Source organism: Pan troglodytes, chromosome 2 (assembly GCF_028858775.2).
Source record: "Pan troglodytes isolate AG18354 chromosome 2, NHGRI_mPanTro3-v2.0_pri, whole genome shotgun sequence".
NCBI lineage: Eukaryota > Metazoa > Chordata > Mammalia > Primates > Hominidae > Pan > Pan troglodytes.
Window position 1 is genome coordinate 144,797,346 of NC_086015.1, and position 24,370 is coordinate 144,821,715.

Here is a 24,370-nt window from a genome sequence, read left to right on the forward strand (position 1 = left end):
ATTTGACAGTAACCCCATGTATATTATGTTTTTCTCACATTTAATTTCTTGAGTTTCTGAAAATGGTGTTCCTTCAGTGTGCTCTGTTTTCTAAAAATCCATAGTAATCCATACTGTTGTTTATCAAAGAGCAACAGCTAAACCTCTTAGAACATGGGAGTTTCTTTAACTCTCAGAGGCAAAATTAGCAAGATTCCATATCGAATAAATGAGACTATTTCTGTCCTTTGCTGGGAAATATCAGCCAAAAATTCCCACAGTTATACCATAGATTGTGATCCCTATACAGTTGTCAAATTCATCCTAGGCTCTTAGCTAAGCTAACCCCAAGGTGGATGACTTAATAATTTGCCCTGTGAGAAGACTCTGTTGCCTTTACAAGTGGGCTATTTGTGTAAATGAAGCCATCTTCCTACAGTGTGATTTGAGAGCTGCAGAGAGAGGCAAAGCTTATCCTTCAGTAGACTGACACAGTCCTTTAAATAAACTACTTTTGAGTTTATTCCGTTGGGTTAATTTTCCACAGAAGGCCAGGTGTGGTGGCTCATGCCTGTAATCCTAGCACTTTGGGAGGCCAAGGTAGGCGGATTACTTGAGGTCAGGAGTTTGAGACCAGTCTGACCAACGTGGCGAAACCCCATCTCTACTAAAAATAGAAAAAAATTAGCTGGGCATGGTGGCGCATGCCTGTAGTCCCAGCTACTCTGGAGGCTGAGGCAGGAGAATCGCTTGAACCCAGGAGGCAGAGGCTGCAGTAAGCTGAGATCGTGCCACTGCACTGTAGCCTGGGTGACAGAGCAAGACTCCATCTCAAAAAAAAAAAAAAAAAAAAAAAAGGAATTATCCACAGAAGGCCATTAGCTTCTGATATTTTAGCAAGAAGAATTTAGTATCTAGATGACAGATCACATCTATATAGTAGAATCCCTTCTGTCCAAAATGATCAGGATCCAGAGATGTTCACTTAACCAAACCAAAAGGTTGGTTAAAGTGAGAATCATTTTAAAATAAACAAAAAGATGCATATAGATCTTAATTTATGTATTTGTTTACCAGCATTTTGGTAGAGAACCAAGATTATTTCTTTGACTATGGACCTGTAGATCAGATTTCCTGTCTTTCTTGTGTAAATATACCCATAATGCATCAGTTTTCAGGATGATTTCTCCAAAGTAAATCTAGAACTTAGATACTTGAAAAGTAATTCAAGCACAAAATCCTCTTAGATTTTCAGGATAGTTACATTAGTCTTTTACAGCTGTCTTACCTCCACATAAATCAGCCTTATTTGTGGAGGTATGCGTCTCCTTCTTAGAGGCTTTTCAAAGCATTTACCTGATTTTCAAATAAGTAATAAACCTCTTGGTAGTGGGCACTTACTTTGTCTCTTTACATAAAGTAAATTATAATTACAACATAGAAAACTAGCATAAATAAGTTTAGCAACAAACCCAATGGATATAATAAGCAAAACAGCCTAACCGATGGAAGTAGAAGGGCGCAGGCTTAACAGAGTACCTGAGCAACCACAAGCGTGTAGCACCCCGTGAGCAACATTCAGTATGTTTAACAGAGGAAATGGAGAGTCTGTTAATCTATCAAATCTGTTAGGTAAAGATCTGTTAAGAGAGCTTCTGCTGTAAATTCTGGAATAATACATCAGACATAGGGTGCTTTAAAGAGGATATAACACAGTTAAGTAGAGTGCTTCAGTGGAGACTCTTGAATAGTAGAGTGATAAGAAAACATTTTTATTTCATAATTTTTCCTTAGGAATGGCTTAACCAGAATGACTACATGTGTCCCAGTATATTAGAAAGATATAAGAAACCAAATGCATTATACTTTTGGGTATATTACCCAGATAATTTGTTACAACATTTACATACTCAAATAACTAAAAGTCAATAGGCTACATACATGCCCTTCCAGATAGCTTTTTATTTTTATTTTTTATTTTTGAGATGGAGTCTCACTCTGTCACCCAGACTGGAGGGCAGTGGCATGATCTTGGCTCACTGCAACCTCTGCCTCCCGGATTCAAGCGATTGTCCTGCCTCAGCCTCCCGAGTAGCTGGGATTACAGGCGCCCGCCATCACACCCAGCGAATTTTTGTATTTTTAGTGGAGACAGGGTTTCACCATGTTGGCCAGGCTGGTCTTGAACTCCTGACCTCGTGACCTGCCCCCTCAGCCTCCTAAAGTGCTGAGATTACAGGCATGAGCCAGCACGCCCGGCCCAGGTAGCATTTTTTAAGCTAAGCATATTTTGAATGTTTTAGAAATTATAACTTACTGAATACTATGTAAATGTTCTCACCTATGCATAGCACTGGGTGCTAATTATGTTTACATTAATAGTACATTTAAATAAAAGTTAAGGTAAATTAGTCATTCTCTATGAATAAATGAGTTCTTTTTTCTTCATTTAAAGCATTTTCTAATCTAAACCAATATTCTGAAGTATTTTTTTGGTTTATAATCTTCTTTAAGAATTAGATAGCTATGGACCCCTTTGTCTAGAAAACTGTACCTACAAACATAGACAAAAAATTTTGCATTTAACTTCAGGGAATTCATAGACACAAAATTTTGCATATAGTATCAGGGAGTTCATAGACCTAAAGTTCATCTGTGATTCTCAAGTTAAGAACCTCTGTTCTGGCCGGGCACGGTGGCTCACGCCCGTGATCCCAACACTTTGGGAGGCTGAGGCAGGCGGATCATGAGGCCAGGAGATCAAGACCATCCTGGCCAACGCGGTGAAACCCCATGTCTACCAAAAATACAAAAATTAGCCAGGCGTGGTGGCGTGCGTCTGTAGTCCCAGCTACTTGGGAGGCTGAGGCAGGAGAATTGCTTGAACCTGGGAGGCAGAGGCTACAGTGAGCCAAGATCGCACCACTGCATTCCAGCCTGAGTAACAGAATGAGACTCTGTCTCCAAAAAAAAAGAAAAAAAAAGAATCTCTGTTCTGTCCACTGATTTTAAAAGGACAAAATTCTCTAGAATGATGAGGCTACTAGAGGTATAAAACAGACGCATTAGAAGCTATGTTGTTGTTAAGCATTAAGAAGTTTAAAATTTTGGAATGACATTGGAGGAATGAGATATGAAGTTTCAAGCTTATTTACCAAAGCCTGCAGTTTTAAGCTTCCATGCTTTTTGTTTTAACTATTTTGATGGATTTTTCCAAAATATATTACATGCTTCCCTGCCTTCTAAAAAAGAGTTCATTGAACGTAAGTTAACATCTTCTAGATGACTTGGGGCTACCATTGATAATATTAATTGTTATATGGATTCTGATTTAGTGATATTTTCAGGGCTGCTTAAAGGTGTGTGCAACTGTTTACTCCAGCTAAATGCATTTACTCCGCAGCTAAATGCCTTGGACTGCTGTGCTTTTTGTGTTCCTATGTTCGCTTTATACAGTTTTTCTGTATCCTTTGTGGTAAGGCTGTGGCCTTAAATTTCTTGTGATGTCTGTGAACCATAATATAACACCTTATTCCCATCCCATCACCCGCCTCTATTTTTTACAGCAGTGTCCTATAAGTGAGGATGCAAGTGCTATGTTTGTTTAAATTATGCCTAAGATTAAAAGGCTTTGAATGAAAATGTCAGGACTTTCTCCTGTAAATAAAATACCTGGGCTTTGCATTCTCTGTTTGGTTGTTGAGCAAATGTTTTGCTTACTTCCAGTTTCCCTGCTGTTTTCTAGATAGCCAAGACTGCTAGTTAATTAGTCTTTTGTTACACTTGCTATGTGACTTTGGTGTCTGAAAGAATACCTCCCAAATTTCCTGTAACATAGACCTAAATCATTGAGTCTTTCACTCTATCTTCCTAATATACAGTAGTATTGTGAATCAAGTATTTCTGTCACTTAGTGTCAAATAATATCCATAGTCTTTTCCCAATTTACTGGAAAATGAATTAATAGAATTTTCTCTGTCTTAACGATTTTTCTTCAATAAGTTTTTAAATTTTTGAGGCCCCTTTAGGCAAGTGCTAACAGGCAATAGTAAGCAACTAATCAGTAGAGTTAAATTAACATGTAGCAAATGAATATTATCAGACACTCAGCCATCAGTCATGATTACCTTGAGAGATTTTTATGGCCCTGTGTACTTACAATTATGATTTTATATTGCTATACTATAATTTAGTCATCTTCTACAAGTAAAAGTTCTCTTAGTTATATGCGGAGATCAAACTAGTTATTGATGTTCCAGCCTCTTTATGTCTCATTCAGCCTCATCTTTTGCAGTATCCATATGTAGTTTCACCAGACTACTTTTTGCAGTGCCTTCTTTACATCTTTTGCATGCTTTTACATTCATGCTTTTGCATATGTACATAAAAATATCTACCTAAAAATTCCTTTATTTTCTTCTTTACCTGTGTAATCTGTTGTCCTTTAAGTCTTAGATCAAGTGTCAGCTCTTTATGGAAGCCATTGTAAGCCTCATATGGCTACCTCGGTGTAGCCATTCCCTTACTGTGTATCTTTAGCTACGTGGCATTACTGTGTGGTCATTACTTTTGTCCATCTCTTCCCCTAGTCTTTAAGATCCTCAGTGGTAAGGACCATATTATTACTAGTGGCATAAAGGCATATAGTAAGTATTCTTCAAAGAACACCATGTCTTCCATATATGCTGTCATCTGAATTACGTTAAGAACTACTTGTCTTTCTAAAATTTCTGCCAGGCATACTAATTCATCTTTGAAATTCTGTTCTGTAGAATTTAATTAGATATTGTCTACTTTGGGGAGACCTGTTATACACATATACATACACACAACTTTCATGTGACATTAAATGCCCTAGCTTATATAGCCAGCCCTACCCTAGCTCATATAGCCAATGGACATTGTAAAAGAAATGTCCATGATATTTTAAACATAAATGTTCAATACACTGAAGTTGACACGGTTTTCACCTACCTGTATTTTCACATACAGGGCTCTGCAGCTTTTTTTTTTTTTTTCTGATAGCTAAAGAACAAAATACATCATTGATTCAATCATGCATTTATTCAACAGGTATTTTATTGAGTGCCTACTATGTACCAGACACTGTTCTAGGCTCTGGAGAGAAAAATAGTAAACAAAACATACCAAAATCCCTGTCCTTATAGATCTTTACTAAGACAATAAACAGTAAAAAAAAGAAAATTATATTTATGTTGGATTATAATAAATCAGATGAACAAAAAAGAAGCAAGGACAAGGAACAGAAAATGATGGGTTCAGTGAGGTGAGTTAAAATATTAAAAGGTCTAACCAGGGAAGGCTTCACTGAGAAAGTGACATTTGAGCAAAGACCTAAATCTAAAGATGGTTGGGGAGTGAACCATGTGGGTATTTGGGATAAAAGTGTCACAGAAATAGCTAACAGCACCCAGAACAAATGCCTTGAAATAGAAGCATGCCTGGAGTGTTAAAGAGATAAGAGAAAGCTCTTGTGGCTGGAAAATTGAAGAAGAGGGTAAGTCATAGGAACTAAGATCAAAAAGATCATAGAAGTGCTAGATTTTATAGGACCTTGTGGGCTTTTACTTTGAGTAAAATGGAAAGACATTGGAGAGGTTTAAGCAGAAGAATGACATTGTTTAACTTATGTCTTAATAGGGTAACTTATGTCTGTGGAGTGTTACATGGAGAATGAATGAAGGGCACAAGGAGAGCAGTTAAGAGACTATTAAAATATTCTAGAGGAGAAAAGAGAATGGCTTGGATCTGTTGGTAGCAGTAGAAATGATAAAAATGGATCACATTCTGAATCTATGTGAAAAATAGTACCCAGAGGAGTTAGATACTGGGAGTGAGAGAAAAAGGCAAGTTAAGGATAATTCCAAGGATTTGGGCATGAAGTTGCCTTTTTAATAATAAAGAACTCTTTTTGAGGAAAAAAAAAAAAGTAAAGAAGGGGAACAGAAAATGATGGAGTCAGTATAAAACTGAACTTGAAAAAAAAAATGTCCTGGTAATGGTAGAAAAAACCAAGAGTCCTGGTAGTGGTAGAGAAGCTTGTATTAGACTAACTCTCATAGATAACAATTATAAACCTTGAGCAGAATATATATAGCAATTCTCTGAAGAATTTGACCCTTGAAAGAAAGGAACCATGCTGGCTAAGATTGATTGATTGAGATGGAGTTTCACTCTTGTTGCCCAGGCTGGAGTGCAGTGGTGCAATCTCAGCTCACTGCAACCTCCACCTCCCAGGTTTAAGTGATTCTTCTGCCTCAGCCTCCTGGGTAGCTGAGATTACAGGCATGCATCGCCATGCCCGGCTAATTTTTTATTTTTAGTAGAGACAGGGTTTCTCCATGTTGGTCAGTCTGGTCTTGAACTCCCAACCTCAGGTGATTCACCCACCTTGGCCTCCCAAAGTGCTGGGATTACAGGCATGAGCCACTGCACCCGGCCTAAGATTTATTTTTATACAGCTTTTCCCCTTGAAAGCACTCCCAGTCTAGCCAGTTTGAGGTGGTGCTAAAATGCAAGCAGAAAACTAAGCTTTATTGGCTTGAGATACCAAAGGATGGAGTTTAGGGCTACCAGAGAGGCTGGAAATTGAGGCATAAAGAGGAGTTCTTCAGTCTGCATGTGAACTCCTCTGAAATATTTAGTTGACTCTTAAACCGCTAATGCAAGAGGGACCTCCAAAGGGGCTAGTGAAAAGCAATAACTGAAAACTTGAAAAAGATGAGCAGAGACTTCAGTTTCTGTCCGCCTCAAAGGAGACAATTTGGAATTTTACTTAGAGAGCTTAGCAAACACTTAAATATTTTCATCAAAATCTCAAAAGAGTGGTGGCGCAATAGTAAAGACTATATTCTAGGATTAAGAATAAACAAAGTATAGTATAAACAAAGTATAAAACCAACCCTCACGATAATCACCAATGATGTAACTTCAAGGGAAGGTAACTGAATCCATAGTTTCTACAATGTTTTATTCATGAAGGCCAGTATGTAATGGAACATTAACAACTCAAGAAGAAACACAGAATTATAATGCATAATCTGGAGAAAAGGCGATCAGTAGAAGTAGACCCCTAGATGATCTACATGTTGGAATTAGCAGACGTGAACTTTAAAGCCTCTATTATAAATATTTCAAGGACTTAGTGGAAAAGTAGTCATCATGAGTAAAGAAATGGGGAATCTCAGCCAAAAAAGAAAATAAAAAGGGAATCAAATGGAAATTCTAGAATTGAAAAGCACAATACCTGACATGAAAAATCTGACAGGCTTAACAACAGATTGGTTCACTGAACTTGAAGATAGATCAGTAGAAATGAACCAATCTAGAACACAGAAAAGACTGGGGGGAAATGAACAAAACCTCAGTGACCCTTTAGTACAATATCAGGTAGTCTAACGTATGCATGGTTGGTGTCCTAGAAGGAGAGTAGAGAAAGAATTGGACAAAAAAAAAAATTTTTTTTTGAAGAAATAATGGCCTAAAATTTCCCAAATTTGATGAAACAGTATCTTATAGATCTGAGAAGCTCAATGAGCTGCAAGCATGATAAATGCAAAGGAAACCGCACTTAGACATAAAATAGTCAAACCAGAGATAAAGAGAAAATCTTGCAAGCAGAGAAACAAAAGACAAGACACACACAGGGGAACAACAGTACAGTTGACAGCTAACTCCTCATAAAAAGCAACTAAAACTGGAGGACAGTGGAATGACCTGTTTAAAATGCTAAAGGAACAAAAGTCTCAACATTCAAGAGAAAATTTTCTTTGAAAATGAAAATATATTTTAAATAAATGAAAGCTGAGAGAGACTCCATTGTGAGCAAGCCTGCACTATAAGAAATGCTAAAGGAAATTCTTCAGGCTGAAAGGAAATAATACCAGATGGAAACTTAGATCTACAAGGAGTAAAGAGCACTGGAAATGGTAAATATGTGGGTAAATGTAAGAATGCCTGGTTTTTTTTTCTCCATTTCTTTAAAAAGCAACTGTTTGATGCAAAATGTATAACATTTAATTATAGGGTTTATAACATATCTGGATATGAAATATATGACAGTAACAGCACAAAGGAAGGGGGTGGAGTAAATTATTCCAAGAGTCTTATATTTTATGTGAAGTGATGCAAGAATAATTTTAAGTAGACTGTGATGAGTTAAGGCTGTATATTATAATATCTAGAACAAAACTTTAGGAAAATACTTGACATAACTAATCCATCCCCTTTCCTCCTCCGAAACAATAAATAAATTAAAATGTGAGGAAGGGAAGAACAGAGGAGCAAAAATCAGATGAGACAGACAGAAAACGAATAACAAAATGATAGCTTAAACCCAGCCATATCAATAATTACTGTAAATGTAAATGAACTACATTACATTGAAAGTCAGAGACTGTCAGACTATATTTTAAAAAGCAAGATCCAATAATATACTTTCTACAATATATCCACGTTAAATATATTATAAAAGCACAGATAGGTTGAAAGTAATTGGGTGGAGAAAGATGATGTAAACAGTAAGCAGTAATCCCAGACCAAGTAGATGTCAAAACAACTTTTACCAAATATGTTTGGGCACATTTTATAATGGCAGAAGGAGCACATAATCCTAAATGTGTACATACCTAATTACAACTTCAGTGTAGTTGGAGAAAAAAACAGAATTGAAATAGGACATCTACAATTCTAGTTGAATTTTTTTCTCTTTTTTTCTTTTTTTTTGAGACAGGGTCTTGCTCTGTCTCCCAAGCTGGAGTGCACAGACATAGCTCACTGCAGCTTTGACCTCCTGGGCTCAAGAGATCCTCCTGCCTCTGCCTTCTGTGTACCTGGGACCACAGGTGGACGCCACCACATCTGGCTGATTTTCTGATTTTTTGTAGCTGCAAGGTCTCACTTTGTTGCCCAGGGTGGTCTCAAACTCCTGGACCCAAGTGATCCTCCTGCCTCGGCCTAGAATTACAGGTATGAGCCACTGCACCTGGCCTGTACTTGAATATTTTAATAGTCTTCTCTCAGCAATTGTTAGAGCAGCTGAGCACAAGGACCAGTTTTCTTACAGAAGTTTGAAATAATACTATCAGTCACCTTGATCTAATTTACATTTATGGGACACTAGGCCAAACAGGTGCAGAATACATATTCTTTTGAAATGTGCATTGGAACATTCAGTAAAATAGGCCACCATATGCTGGGCCTGGAGTCTCAGTAAATATCAAAAGATTGACTTTTTACAAAGTATGTTCTCTGATCACAACAGAATTAATGACAATATGATATCTGGAAGAGCCCCGAATATTTGGAAATTAAATAAAATACTTCTAAGTAACCTATAGATTGAAGAATTCACAAGGAAACTCAAAAATATTTTTAACTTAAATGATAATGAAAATGCAACAAATATATCAAAGTTTGTGGGATACAGCTAAAACAGTATGTAAAGGGAAATTGATTGTTATTTATATTAACAAGTAAAGAAAATCTTTGAGCCTTTATAGGTTAGGCAAAGATTTCTTACATAACTAAATGTATGGTCTATAAAAGAAAATATTTGATAAATTGGATCTCATCAAAATTCAAAAACATTTCAAAAGAGGACCATTAAGAAAATGAAAAGATAAGCAACAGACTGGAAGAATATATTTGCAAAACCCTTATCTAATATACTTGTATCCAGAATTTTCAAAAACCCAATTTAAAAAGAGGACGATAGATATGAACAAACATTTTATCAAAGAGATTATACAAGTGGATAATAAGCATATGAAAAGATGCTCAACATCATTATTAGGGAAATGCAAATTAAAACCACAATGAGATACCATTTCACACCAACTAGAGTGTCTGTAATAAATGAGACAGACAATACCAAATGTTGTTGAGAATGTGGAGAAACAGAAACCCTCATACATTTCCAGTGGGAATGTAAAATAGTCAGGGGCTTTGACAAGCAACTGGGCAAGTTCTCAGAAAGTTAAACATAAAACTACTATACATGTAACCTAGCAATTCCACTGTTGGTTACCTACGCCAAAAGAAATGAAAACATATGCCCACACAAAGAATCGGAGTGAATGTTCAGAGCAGCGTTATTCACAATAGCCAAAAACTAGAAGCAACCTAAATGTCTATCAGCTGGTGAATGGGTAAATAAAATATGATATATATATGCAATAGAACACTATTAGCAATACAGGCTGGGCGTGGTGGCTCACATCTGAAATCCCAGCACTTTGGGAGGCCAAGGTAGGAGGATGACTTGAGCTCAGGGGTTTGAGACCAGCCTGGGCAACATGGTGAAACCCTGTCTCTACAAAAAATAATAATAATAATAAAGAATACTACTAGCAGTAAAAAAGATTGAACTACTGACACATGCTGCATCATGGATGAACCTCAAAAAATTACGCTAAGTGAAAGAAGTCAGAGCCAAGAAATTACGTACTGTATGATTCCATTTATACGAAGTGTCCAGAAAAGACAAAGGTATAGGAACAGAAAGTAGGTTAGTGGCTGCTTGGGACAGGTTGGGAACTAGTCCCAAGTAGCTGATTGGGGTATAAACAGGCATGAGGGATTTTATTGGTAGAATGAAGCTGTTCTAAAATTGATTTATGGTAATGGTTATACCACTCAGTAGAGTTACAAACAAACCTTCATTTGTACACTTAAACTGGATGAATTGATATGTCAAATAGGCTCACCTTAATAAAGCTTTTATTTTTAAAAAAAGAAAGGATAAAATCAATTATATATTTTCAACTTAAACTAGAAAATGAGAAAATAAACCTAAAGTTAATTGAAGAATGGCAAAAATAAAGATGAGAGTACAATCAGTGAAATAAGAAACAAACTAATAGTGAAGCGTAACAAAGCCAAAAGCTTTAATAAAATTGAAAAATGCCTAGAAAGACTGATAAAAGAAAAAAAAAATCAAACACAAAATTACCATGATTAGGAATAAGACTACTACAAATTCTAATGACATTAAAAGACTAACCAGAAACTAATGAGCAACTTTATATCAATAAATTTGACAATTCAGATGAATGGACAAATTTCTTGGAAAACAATCTGCTAAAACAGATGCAAGAAAAAAGTAGAATATCTTAAAAACCCTGTATCTCTGCTTGTGATGAAATGTGTCCTAAAAAAGAATGCCAGGCTTAAATAGCTTTACTGGTAAAGTCGGCCAAACACTTAAGGAAGAAATAACGTCAACCTTACCCACAAAGTCTTTTAGAAAACAGAGGGAAAGAATACTTGCCAAGTCATCTTCTGAAGCCTGCATAACTCTAGTACTAAAACTAAAGATTTTTCAAGAAAAAATACATATAATGAATTAAATCCAGCAGTATATGTAAAGGACAATCCATAATGAAGTGGGGTTTGTCCCAAGTATATAAAGTTGGTTTAATATCTGAGAACTAATCAACATAATTTATCTTATTAACAGACTAAATGTATTTGACAAAATTTAACACCTGTTTGTGATTAAAGAAAATAAAAACTCTGAATGAAGTCTAAAAGATAATCTCCTTAATCTGATCAAAAGTGTATGTAAGAAATTTGTAGTTAAATGAAGGATTATCCCCTTTAATAAATTCTGTTCAATACTGAAGATTTTAGCCAATGCAGTAAGACAAGAAATAAAAGGCATATAGTATTACATTGAAACTCCTGAAGAATCCTCAAAACAGCTACTTGAACAAATAACTGAATTTAATTTAGCAAGGTCTTGGGATAAAGGATAAATATGTACAAATCAATTATATTTCTACAAGTTGCAAACTGTTAGAAAACAAAATTTTAAAAATCATACCCTTTACAGTAGTTCCCCCCCCAAAAAAAACCCTAAAATACTTAGGAATAAATTTAACCAAAGAAGGCTGGGCACGGTGGTTCACGCCTATAATCCTATCACTTTGGGAGGCCAAGGTGGGCAGATCACTTGAGGTCAGGAGTTCAAGACCAGCCTGGCCAACATGCTGAAACTTCGTCTCTACTAAAAAATACCAAAAAATCAGCTGGGCGTCGTGGTGCATGCCTGTAATCCCAGTTACTCGGGAGGCTGAGACAGGAGAATCACTTGAACCCAGGAGGTGGAGGTTGCAGTGAGCCGAGATCGTGCCACTGCACTCCAGCCCCGGCGACAGAGCGAGACTCTGTCTCAATAAATAAATTAATTAAAATAAATTTAACCAAAGAAGTACAACACTTCTACACTGAAACTACAAAACACTCCGGAGATAAGGTAAAGAAAGTCTAAATAAAAAGAGACATGTCATGTTTGTGGATTGAAGATTGAGTTTCTTTGTTTTTTGGGTTTTTTTTTTTTTTTTTTGGTTTATAAAGTGTAATTTTATTTTATGTTACTCTGCTGTTACATAGGGCATAACATTTTCACAAGGCTTTTTTGGGACTACAGTCAATGATTAGCAACACACAATAGTGTTCCAACTCTAACAATCACTAGACAAACAGGACACCCTCTCACGTGCACAGATCTGCATAGAAAAGTACAAAAGTTTTAAATTTAGACTTGTGTACTTTAATTTGTTTCCCCTTTCTAGTGTATTAAGAAATGACATGTGCTTTAATTTGCCAAAAGCAATGTTGTATTCTGGCAGCAACATGCTACTTCTATTGCATAGTAAAGTGAATACCAGAACTACAAAGACAGGAGGTATAAGTGAATTTTTATTGGGAAGGGAGGTTGTCAACTTAAACAGCAGCAAATAAAGAGTGAATAAGGAAACTCCCTGTTGCCACAGATATACATGACCTCCTTATGTGATAAAGGAGGCATTTCAATTTGTGAACCATAGCCAGAGATGGCAAGTGAGTTTTCATTCAGTGTAATACTTCTGGATTCCTACTAAAAAGGAATACATTAAGAGCATGGAAAAATTGCTTATTGAAAGGAAACCCTCGAAGAGTAAGGGAGGGAATGTAGAAATTAAGTTATGTGGAACACTCTTTAAATTGTAATTAACTACATTTTTATATCTTCACAGTAATACAAAACACAGTCACTTGCAGAGCTGTTTCAGATTACTTAAATACCAGATACATTTTTAGTCCTCTACATAAGTGTGTGGAAGTTACTTATGTTTATATGAAATGAAGCTATTAATACTTTTCTACAGCAGTAACTGCACACCAGGAAGGCCAAGACAAACACAAATCAGGGAATGAAGTTTTCCCAAAGCTGCAGTGTGAAAAGACTAAAAACAGTTGATTCCAAACACATGAATCGGTTTCTTTGCTATAGGAAATCCAAGTGGAATAAGGAATGGAGATGTGTAAAAAGGTTTCTTGAAGGAAAGAAGGATGACACCCTGTGTATGTATTTAGTTTTCAGCCCCTTCTACTGCCTCACATTCTTCTCCTGCACTGTCTGATGTCCAAAGTGTTAGGTTGTCTCTAAGCAATTGCATGATGAGGGTTCTGTCTTTATGAGTCTTCATTTGGTGTATCAAGTTCAGCAATGGCCTCATGAAAAGCCATTTTAGCCAGCGTGCAGGCAAGCTCTGGGTTATTAAGAATCTCATAGTAAAATAGAGAAAAGTTAAGAGCAAGCCCCAGGTGTATTGGGTGTGTGGGTTGCATCTCTTTCTTGCTTATATCAAATAGGTAAGCTCCTTGGGAATTATCTATTGTTTGTTTTCAATCATCACCACATGCAACCACATACAACTTCAGCAAGGTACTGGAAGTAATCACCCTTCATTTTCAGATAGAAGACCTTACTCTCTGGATTAGTTGCCTTGGCTATTAAATATTTATCCAACAATTCCAGGACGCTGGTGCAGATGGATCTCAACTCAGACTCCACTTTCTCCCAGTAGTCCTTAATCAGCTGCAGCTTCTTGTCGGAGGTGTCAGTCTTCTGCTCGATGTTCGAGATGAGCCTCCAGGCGGACCTGCAGCCCCCGACCACATTCTCATAGGCCACAGAGAGCAGGTTGTGCTCCTTATTAGACAGCTCAGCGACCTACTTGGTCACAGCCTTCATGCAGGTGGCCATGTCATCGTAGTGCTCTGCCTGCTTGGCCAGCTTGGCCTTCTGGATCAGCTCCCTCTTCTTGGCGGGTGCAGGGCGGAGGGCAAAGAGAGCAAGGGCAAGCGCCGACCCGGAGCAGGAGGAGTCCTTCAGAGCTTCACATCTCCGTGGCCACAATTAAGAGTCCCACCACTTTGATCTGCCTTTTAGATAGGTATTTTTTAAGAAGCCACATCTCCCTGAATTCATCTCGATTTTAACACAATCCCACTCCAAATCCCAGCCAGTTTTTAAAATAAAAATGGACAAGTTGATTCTAGAATTTACATGGATGGAAAAATAAAGGTCTTAACCATAGCCAAAGCAATGTTGAAAGGTAAAACAAAGTTGAGAGCTAATTTAAAGACTTACTGTAAAGCTGCAGTAATCAAGATTGTAGGTTTAGGATAAGAGAGAAAGAGATCAATGGACAGAGCAGAAAGAAACACACACATAAATATGGCCAATTCCGTTTTAACAAAGCTGTCAAGGCAATTCAGTAGGGAAAGAAAAGGCTTTTTAACATATGGTGCAGGAACGACCCTGATAAACATGGAGGGGAAATGAACTTTACCCCACCTCACACAACACAAAATTTAATTCAAGATGATGGGGCCGGGCACAGTGGCTCACACCTGTAACCCTAGCACTTTGAGAGGCTGCGGCAGACAGATTGCCTGATCTCAAGAGTTCAAGACCAGTCTGGGCAATATGGTGAAACCCCGTTTGTATTAAAAATACAAAAATTAGCTGTGCATGGTGGCCCACGGCTGTAATCCCAGCTACTCAGGAAGCTGAGGTCCGAGAATCACTTGAACGCTTGAACTCGGGAGGCAGAAGTTGCTGTGAGCCGAGATGGCATCACTGCGCTCCAGCCTGGGCAACAGAGAGAGACTGTCTCCACTGTCTCCAAAAAAAAAGAAAAAAAAAAGATGATAGAATCATAGACCTCAAAGAAACTGTGGAAAAATATCTTCAAAACCATGATATGCTAGGATTTCTTGTAGAGAACATTAAAAGCACTGAACATTTTTCTTAAATGAATTAGACTTCATTGAAAAGAAAGATGTATTTTCTCCATTATTCATTGTGATTCCTTTTTCTTTTTTTAATATGATGACCATAAAATGTATTACTTGGTGGTTGAAATTTTTCAAGAGCTTGTTGGGGTTTGTTGAATTTTTTGAACCATAAGATAATGTTTTTCACCAAATTTGGGACTTTTTTGACTTATTTCTTCAAATTTCCCCCCTTTTTCTTCTAGGGATCCTCCAATTTATGCTGATAAATTGTCTCATGGATCTCACTGAGACTCAGTTCATTTTTCTTTTATTCTCTTTGGTCTCCAAATTAGATCATTTTTACTTAAGTTCACTGATTTAGCTCATGTGAATTTTTCATTCATCTATTGTACTTTTCAGCTCCAGAATTTCCATTTAGTTCTCTTTGTACTTTAGATCTTTCTGTTGAGAGCCTATATATGTTCAGTCGCTATTAGTATATTTTTATTGAATTATTTCAGCATATTTAGTGTAACTGCTTTGAAGTCTTAGGCTGCTAAATTCAGTATCTGGACCCATTCAGAATCAGTTTTAGTTGGCTGCCTTCTTTCCCAAGTTATGTGTCACACTTTCCTGTTTTTTTGTATGTCTTACTTTCTTATTAAAAGCTAGACATTTTTAAGATCAGCAGTCCCCAACCTTTTTGTCACCAGGGACCAGTTTCATGGAAGACAATTTTTCCACGGACTGGTGGGGGGTCATGTATTTGGGATGAAATTGTTTTACCTCAGATCATCAGGCATTAGATTCTCATAAGGAGTGCACAACCTAGATCCGTTGCATGCTCATTTCACAATAGGATTTGCACTCTTGTGATCTCATGCCACCCTTATCTGACAGGAGGCAGAACTCAGGTGGTAATGCTTGCTTGCCCACCCACTGCTGCTCCTGCTGGGTGGCCCAGTTCCTAACAGGCCACTGACCAGTACCAGTCTATGGTCCAGATTTTGGGGACCCCTCTTTTAGATAGTACACTGTAGTGTGTCTGCATTTGGTTTGTTCTGAATGTTTGCCTAGACTAAAACTGCAGTCTCTCTCTCTTACTTACAGTGTATCTCTCTGTTCAGATGTTTCCCTCTAACCCTAGCTAGCTCCCTAGGGGGCCTCACCTGAACTTGATTAGTTTAGTGGTCAACAAATGAATTGAGCAGGCAGCTCAAATACCTCAAAGGCTTCCACCCTCTGTCATCTGAGCTGTGTGTGGATTAGAGAATACATTCAGAGTCACAGCAAATTGACATCTCCCCAGGCTTTCAGTTTTTGCCAGACTCTGGGGTATTCCACATACATGCCTACGTTAGCAGTCAGGCAGGGATCTGGCAAGTTTATTATCAGGCTTTCATAGCCCTCTTGCTTCCAGATTTCATCCTTAAATGGAATCTGTAACCTCCAGCCAGTAAAACTCTTGTATTTTCATTGCCTAACTTGGGGATAATGGAAACACCCCCAGGTAGGAAGACCATAAATCCACAGTTCTTACCCTATGCAGTTTTTCATGAGTAAACTTATCACCGTTGGTTATTTTCCCATGCCCTGAAGTTGTTTTTAATAATTTGCCCAGTTTTATACACCCATCTTTCTTAAAACTATTATCAAAAATACAGTCATGATAACATTATTTTAGCTGTGTCCCTTGGGGCCAACGTGTAGTTGGACATTCATTTTTATTGTGGTGGTAATGGTATTTTTTTAAATTTAGGCCGGGCACAGTGGTTCAGGCCCGTAATCCCAGTACTTTAGGAGGCCAAGGCGGGTGGATCACCTGAGGTCAGGAGTTCGAGACCAGCCTGGCCAACATGGTGAAACTCCATCTCTACTGAAAATACAAAAATTAGCCAAGTGTGGTAGTGGGCGCCTGTAATCCCAGCTACTCAGGAGGCTGAGGCAGGAGAATCGTTTGATCCCAGGAGGTGGAGATTGCAGTGAGCCGAGATCATGCCATTGTACTCCAGCCTGGGTGACAAGAGCAAAACTCTGTCTCAAAAAAAATAAAAAATAAAATTTAGATATAATTCACATACCATAAAATTCACCCTTTTAAGGTATACAGTTGATTGGTTTTCAAGATATTCATAGTGTTGCGCAATCGCCACTAATTCCAAAGCATTTTCACCACCCAAAAAGAAACCCTATACCCATTAACAGTCACTCCCCATTCCTCCCTTCTCCCAGCCTCTGACAACCACTAATATAATTTCTGTCTCTATAGATTTGCCCATTCTAGACATTTCATATACATGGAATCATATGTAGCCTTTTGTGACTAACGTCTTTCACTCAGCATAATGTTTTGGAGGTTCATTCATGTTGTAGCATGAATCAGTACTTTATTTTCATGGCTGAATCATATTGTCTTTTACAGATAATACCACATTTTGTTTATTCATTCACCAGTTGATGGACATTTAGGTTGTTTTTGGTTTTTGGCTATTATGAACAATGCAGTTGTGAACATTCATTTACAAGTTTTTGTGTGGATGTGTCTTCAGCTCTCATGGTATATACGTAGGAGTGTAATCAGTTAATAGGGTATTTCTGTTTAATTAGGAGGTAATGACAACTTTAAAACCTGATTTCAGCCATTTAGTAGGAAATTTAATGCACTCACATTTATTGTGATTACCATTACTACTACTTTGTTTTGTGTTTTCTATTTACTAGGCTTTTCTGTTTCTTGGGTTTATTTTTCCCTTCCTTTTTATTGGAATAGTTGAGCATATATGGGTGTTTGCACTCTATCTTTCTGTCTCTATCTAGTGAGGAAACTTGACTATCCTATTTTTACTTTTTAAATTGTTAACAAATTAAAACTTAAATGTTTATATTAATGTCTACAGTTGATCCAAGTCTCCATTCAAGCTGGGAAAGAACATTATCATGCTTTCAATTATTCTTTTCCTAGCATCTCCCTAAAGAAGTCATCTGGAATTTTAATACTTGTTTCTCTTGTTTCTTTTACCTTTTTACATTATGTTTTAATGATTTTGCATCCTTGCCTATTAATTTTCCTGATTTCTTTGGCCCAACACTATTTTTTGTATAACACGTCTTTTTCCTGGATTCATTATTATTTTGTGGGAGTACTTAAGGAATTCTTTCAGATAGGCTTTATGGCTGATAAGTTTTCTGAGTCCTTACATGTACAAAAATGTCTTTTACCTGGGGTGTGGGGAGCGGGGAGGGATGGCATTAGGAAATATACCTAATGTAAATGACGAGTTAATGGGTGCAGCACACCAACATGGCACATGTATACATATGTAACAAACCTGCACATTGTGCACATGTACCCTAGAACTTAAAGTATAATAAAAATATATTTATATTAAATAAATAAATAAATTGAACAGGAATTAAAAAAAAAATGTCTTTTCCCCTTACTCTTGAATGAGAGTTCAATGGAGTAAACATACTCCATTGTTTACTAGCTTCCATTGCTGTTGATGAGGATTTTGATGTCACTCTGATTCTCAGTCTTTTGACTCTTCTATCTAAAAACTCTTAGGACTCTCTGTAGCCTTCAAGTTCTAATGTTTTTCTGCCTAGTATTTAGGTGGTTTTCTTTTTTCTTCCATCCTGCTTAGTACTTGGTGGATAACTTTCTATTTGAAGATTTCTGACTTTATCTTGGGGACATTTTTATGTGTAATTTTCTCCTGAATACTCTTATTTGTCAGATATTAAAACTTCTAAATCCATCCACAATGGTACTTAACTATTCTATTTTTGCTTCTTTTTCTTCTTGTACTGTATTTTTGGAAAGACCTCAGTAAAATCTTTCATTTTCACTAACTCACATTGCAGTTCACTCCAGTTAACAGTGAAATTAACCCTAATGATATCATGACAGTATATGTGCCTGGGAGCAATGCCCTTTCTCCACATATGCTGTGTTACAATTTGTCCAGAAATGAATAAATATAGCAACTTTCAGGGTATGTGCATTCTTTGTGTATTCAACAAATCTAAAGATAGAAACTCCTTGAAAAAATTTAAAATTCTCTGACTATAATGCCCCCTGTAAATTAGTACCCAAAGACATAGGTCTCTTCCCCCGCAATTTCTTAAACTCCTGATTTCCTCAGATGTTATCCTCCTTTGTTGCATGTATGTCTCTTCTTCAGAGTGATGAGTTTCCTTAACTGGTGATTTTTTTTTTTTTTTTTTGGTGTTTTACTCATCTTTGTGTTTTGCAGTCCATTTACCTACTTGAGTGTTGAGTAGCTTACTGCCAATGATTATGAAGGAGGGACAGGACAAGCTGCTGAGGGGCAGGAGTGCTGTTGCTTGTCTTCTGGTGTGGGTATTCTCTCCTTCCCTTCTGAGAGTTAGCAGCTACCTGTGACATTGCACTGCTCTGCAGCCCAGTATGCATCCTTGCTGCTTTAGCCTGTGAATATATGCCTCTGTTGACTGCTGCTTAGCACAAACCTGGGAATGGGGAGGGCCTGATTGACCCAGCTGTTCCACATGCATCTCACCGATTAATCATCCTGATGTATGTTTGAGTGCCCCCAACCTTCAGCTGTCTGTGTCCACTGGCTCTGGCTTGAAACTCTTCCTTAACCACTCCTACTTTTGCAGATGTCTTATCGTACATCTGGCTTAGACTATGGCTTCCTTCAGTTACTGCCTCCCTGCCCCACCATTCAACTCCCCACCCCCATAAATATAATCTCATCTGATTCTAGGAGATTGCTGATAGTCTTTCCTTATTATCTCATGCATTTATGATTTATATTTGTTAACTGTAAATGTCATTTCCTCAGAAAGTTTTTTCCTAGCCACCCAATTTAAAGTAATTTCTCACTTTCTATCACATCACCTCAGTTTATTTTCATTGTAGCATTCATCTCTATTTAATATTTATGGTCTTTTGTCTTTCCAGACGTAAATGCATACTCCTTTAGGAGCCTTATATGATCTATTTACAGCTATATCATAAGTGGTTAGAACAGTGCCTGATATATAGTAGACAGTCAGTATATGATAGTTGAATTAAGTGACTTTATCTTTTTTAAAAACATTATATGTCACATTTGCTTGAATTACATAAATGTTAGATTTTATACCAGAAACCAGGCTTATCAAATATTCTATCTTAACATCTCTGTAAGACAAAAAAAAAAACAAACATACCTTTATTAACCAAATAGTTTTCTTTGCCCAAAACTATGCAATTAATTGGTTAAATAATATAAAATGCAAAGTTTCTTAACCTCCAGCACTTCAATCTATATGTCATTCAAGCAAAGCTTGGGGGTGAAATAAAAGCAAAGCTTTGATTTTTCTAAGAACAATATTACAAAATGACCAGAAGTTAGAATTATGTTTGCTTATAGTTTCTATGACTATGTGAGATATAATTTATTCTCAGGTAAATCGTTAAGTTGAAATGCATCATATTCTTATGCCATATTATTATGGAGCTCCTTTAGCAAACTCAAATTTCCTTAATGGAATTTCCAAAGTCTTAGGTTAAGGATTCACTCTACCAGATAAGATTTTTACTTTTTTTCCCTACATCTCTTAAATTTTGTAGCTTTTGATCAGGTGGCTGATCAACCCATATGGGATAATAATGAACAGTTTTTCAGTTTAGAAATATTGTTTTGAGGGTTAATCCCTTCATTAAATTTAGGTTAGAAAAATATAAAAATGCACATAGGTAGTCATAGTCACTGCTTACATAGTAACTCCTCCATGAAAGAAAAGTCCTTGTCTAGGCAAGTTTTGAGTTGGCCTCTTTTGCTGAGTCTGTTATTTTTTCAGTCCCCATATATAAAATTTTGTAACATTCTTACTTTCTACACAGAGATCAAATTTAGTCCCAGATTTTTCCTTGAAAATGTTTTAATATTATATGGCAAAGAAAAGCAGTAGTCACTTTAGAAGACAATCAAAATTCGTCTGTTCCATGAAACAAATATTTATATATATGCCATTTGTAAGTCTTCTGTAGGTTATTTACACTCCTACCATCAAGAGGATGAGCTTAAACCCTACAGAATTAACCTCTCATCTTTATAATTCTGATGGAAATTACTTTAATTTTGTTTTACTTTTTTTATTATTTAGGCAAAGATGCAATCTACACAATTCCAGTAAAAAACATTCTTGCTGTGGAAAAACTGGAAGAGAGCTCTTTCAACAAGAAAAATGTAAGTTATGTAAATAAATATTTAAAGCTTTCTGAACTGCATATATTACTTAAGTATTTGTATTTCGAGGTATTTGGTAATACCTTGTATTTGTATCACCTATTACTTAGATATTTGTATTCAGATTTTCAAGAAGTTGTTTATTGGATTGTTTACCATTAATCATTAATAGTTCATAAATAGCTAGCTGAAACTCTGTCTTAAAATTGTCCTTTATTGTTGATGCCTCATATAGCTTGCCTAGTTTGTTAAGTTAAAGATACTTGTCTCAAGATTTCCCTGTTATACTGCTGTACATGATATTCAAGTCTCTAAGTAATACAGTCCCAAGCTATCTGTCCAGCTTTGTCTTCTGCTCCCATTCAGTGCATACCATACACTTAAGCCAACCAGGATGATTTCCTTGTTCCTAAATATTTTTCTACTGCTTTTTCTTTATGCTTTTTCTTCCATTAACAATTCCCTCCCTTTATTCTTATCTATATGATAGTCTATTCCTTTGGATATGTGTGGCTTCTAAAACTTACATTCTTTTGTACTGCTTAGTACCATGTGACTCAGATTATGCTTGGGACTAACTTGCTTGAAACATAATAATTTCTAAGACATCTTAGCACCAGTTATCTAGCCAAGCAAACTAGATTCCTTTAGGTACTTTTCTTCTGTTTTGTACTGTGTGTTGGTTTTTGGACTCTTGTCACTAACTTTTTATCTTAATTGCCTATGAAGATGTTCCAAGTAATACATACGGAGAAACCACTCTATGTCCAGGCAAATAACTGTGTAGAAGCTAATGAATGGATAGACGTACTCTGCAGGGTGAGCCGATGCAATCAAAACAGGCTCAGTTTTTATCATCCCTCTGTGTATCTAAACGGAAGTTGGCTCTGCTGTCAGGAGACCGGTGAAAACACTCTAGGCTGCAAGCCGTGTACTGCGTAAGTTTCTTTCTGATTATAAAAGCAGTGACACTGTCAAAATTTGATATATCCATGCAATGTTAATATTATTTGTCCATGAAAAGGAATGACATACTGATCCATGCCACAACAAGGATGGGACCTTGAAAAATTATGCTAAGTGAAAGAAGTCAATCATAAAGGCCACGTATTATCTGATAACATTGATATAAAGTGTCTAGAACAGGTAAATTCATAGAAACGCAAAGTAGATTAGTGGTTACAAGGGATAGGAAGGGAGGAATGGGAAGTGCTATTGGATGCAGAGATTCTTTTAGGAGTGAAGAAAATGTTCCAAAATTAATAGTGGTTGCACAAGTTAACAAATTTTAAGGCAATGTTTAAATAGAAGCATGAGCTTGAACCAAGATATCAAGAAAGAAGGGTCCTTAGCATTCTCTTTCTAATTGTATGGAACAACCATTGTATTTCTGTAGACTTAAGTAATAATATATTGTTTTGTGATGAAGCATAGGTTGTGGAAATGATTTTACTTTAAAATTTCCCTCCTTCTGATTAGAGTCACATAACAACCAAAACTCTCCTTGGCCCCACTTTATTTTAACTGTCAAATGAAACTAAATTTCCAGACTTCTTCTGCAAAAGTCTGTGGTTCTATTTTTAGTCTCAAACCATCAGAAGTCCTTGGCATGTTAACAAAATAAAATTTGTATACTATCTTTATTTTTTTATTTTTACCATAGAGGTGTCCCTGCAGACATCCAAATAGATATTGATGAAGACAGAGAAACAGAAAGAATTTATTCCCTTTTTACCCTCAGTTTACTTAAGCTGCAGAAGATGGAAGGTAAATACACAATCTATTTTTATATAACCATAATCTTTCATTACCAATTCCTAAAGTATTGCTTTAGCATTATACAAAAGTTGAAAATACTCATAGATTTACCAAAATGTTATTTATTGAAAGTTGACAAACCCACAGAGAGGCATTTTTCATTGACATTCATGAAGTAAAAATACTGTTTTTGCATGAATGTGATGATCCTAATAAATAAAATGTATATATTTTAGTTATCTCGGCTCTGCCAAGGGAAATCCCCTCAGCATAAGACACTTGAAAAATTCTTATTTGTACTACATATTGCATTTATAGAATTTAGTTGTCTGATCAGAGATTTATTTTCCTGCTCTTTGTAGAGGCTTGTGGAACTATTGCAGTCTATCAAGGACCACAGAAAGAGCCTGATGATTATTCTAACTTTGTAATCGAGGATTCTGTAACAACCTTTAAGACAATTCAGCAAATAAAAAGCATAATTGAGAAGCTGGATGAACCTCATGAAAAATATAGGAAGAAAAGATCCAGTAGTGCAAAATATGGGAGCAAGTGAGTAATTTTTAAGCTATTGTAAACATATTTTTAAACGGAGTTTGAGATTGCCTCTCCTGCCCCTACCTCACACCTCCTGCTCACCCACATCTGTCAACATCCAGCTCAGGGCCATTCTCTGGTGCAAGTTTCCCTGGCCACTCAAACTCAAAGTGCTCTTTGTGTTGTTCAGTTTAGCCATCATTTCACTGTGTTGGTGCTATACTTTATCGACTTTTTAATTTCATATATATGTATATGAAATTATATATGATATATGTATATAAATATATATTTTATATATATTTATATTTATATATAATATATATTATATATTTATATTTATATATAATATAAATTATATATTTATATTTATATATAATATAAATTATATATTTATATTTATATATAATATATATTATATATTTATATTTATATATAAATATATTATATATTTATATTTATATATAATATATATAAATATATTATATTTATATTTATATATAATATATATAAATATATTATATTTATATTTATATATAATATATATAAATATATTATATTTATATTTATATATAATATATATAAATATATTATATTTATATTTATATATAATATATATAAATATATTATATTTATATTTATATATAATATATATAAATATATTATATTTATATTTATATATAATATATATAAATATATTATATTTATATTTATATATAATATATATAAATATATTATATTTATATTTATATATAATATATATAAATATATTATATTTATATTTATATATAATATATATAAATATA

General features: G+C 35.8%; 1 protein-coding gene and 1 pseudogene across 8 annotated transcripts in view; one reads left to right on the forward strand and one right to left on the reverse strand.

The window, feature by feature from the left end:
* Positions 1–24,370, forward strand: part of RASA2 (RAS p21 protein activator 2) — a 129,578-nt gene that overhangs the window by 100,186 nt on the left and 5,022 nt on the right. For 5 of the 8 annotated variants that reach the window (XM_054682306.2, XM_001160757.7, XM_054682307.2 and 2 more), the window contains 5 exons: positions 3,231–3,242; positions 21,187–21,269; positions 21,999–22,207; positions 22,933–23,036; positions 23,390–23,579. In XM_054682306.2, the coding sequence (XP_054538281.1) occupies positions 3,231–3,242; positions 21,187–21,269; positions 21,999–22,207; positions 22,933–23,036; positions 23,390–23,579 (598 nt within the window). The remainder of the gene's footprint in view (positions 1–3,230; positions 3,243–21,186; positions 21,270–21,998; positions 22,208–22,932; positions 23,037–23,389; positions 23,580–24,370) is intronic. The other 3 variants (XM_009446575.5, XM_001160805.6, XR_010155345.1) reach the window with 2 other exon arrangements.
* On the reverse strand, positions 12,955–19,708 carry LOC104005779 (14-3-3 protein theta-like; annotated as a pseudogene).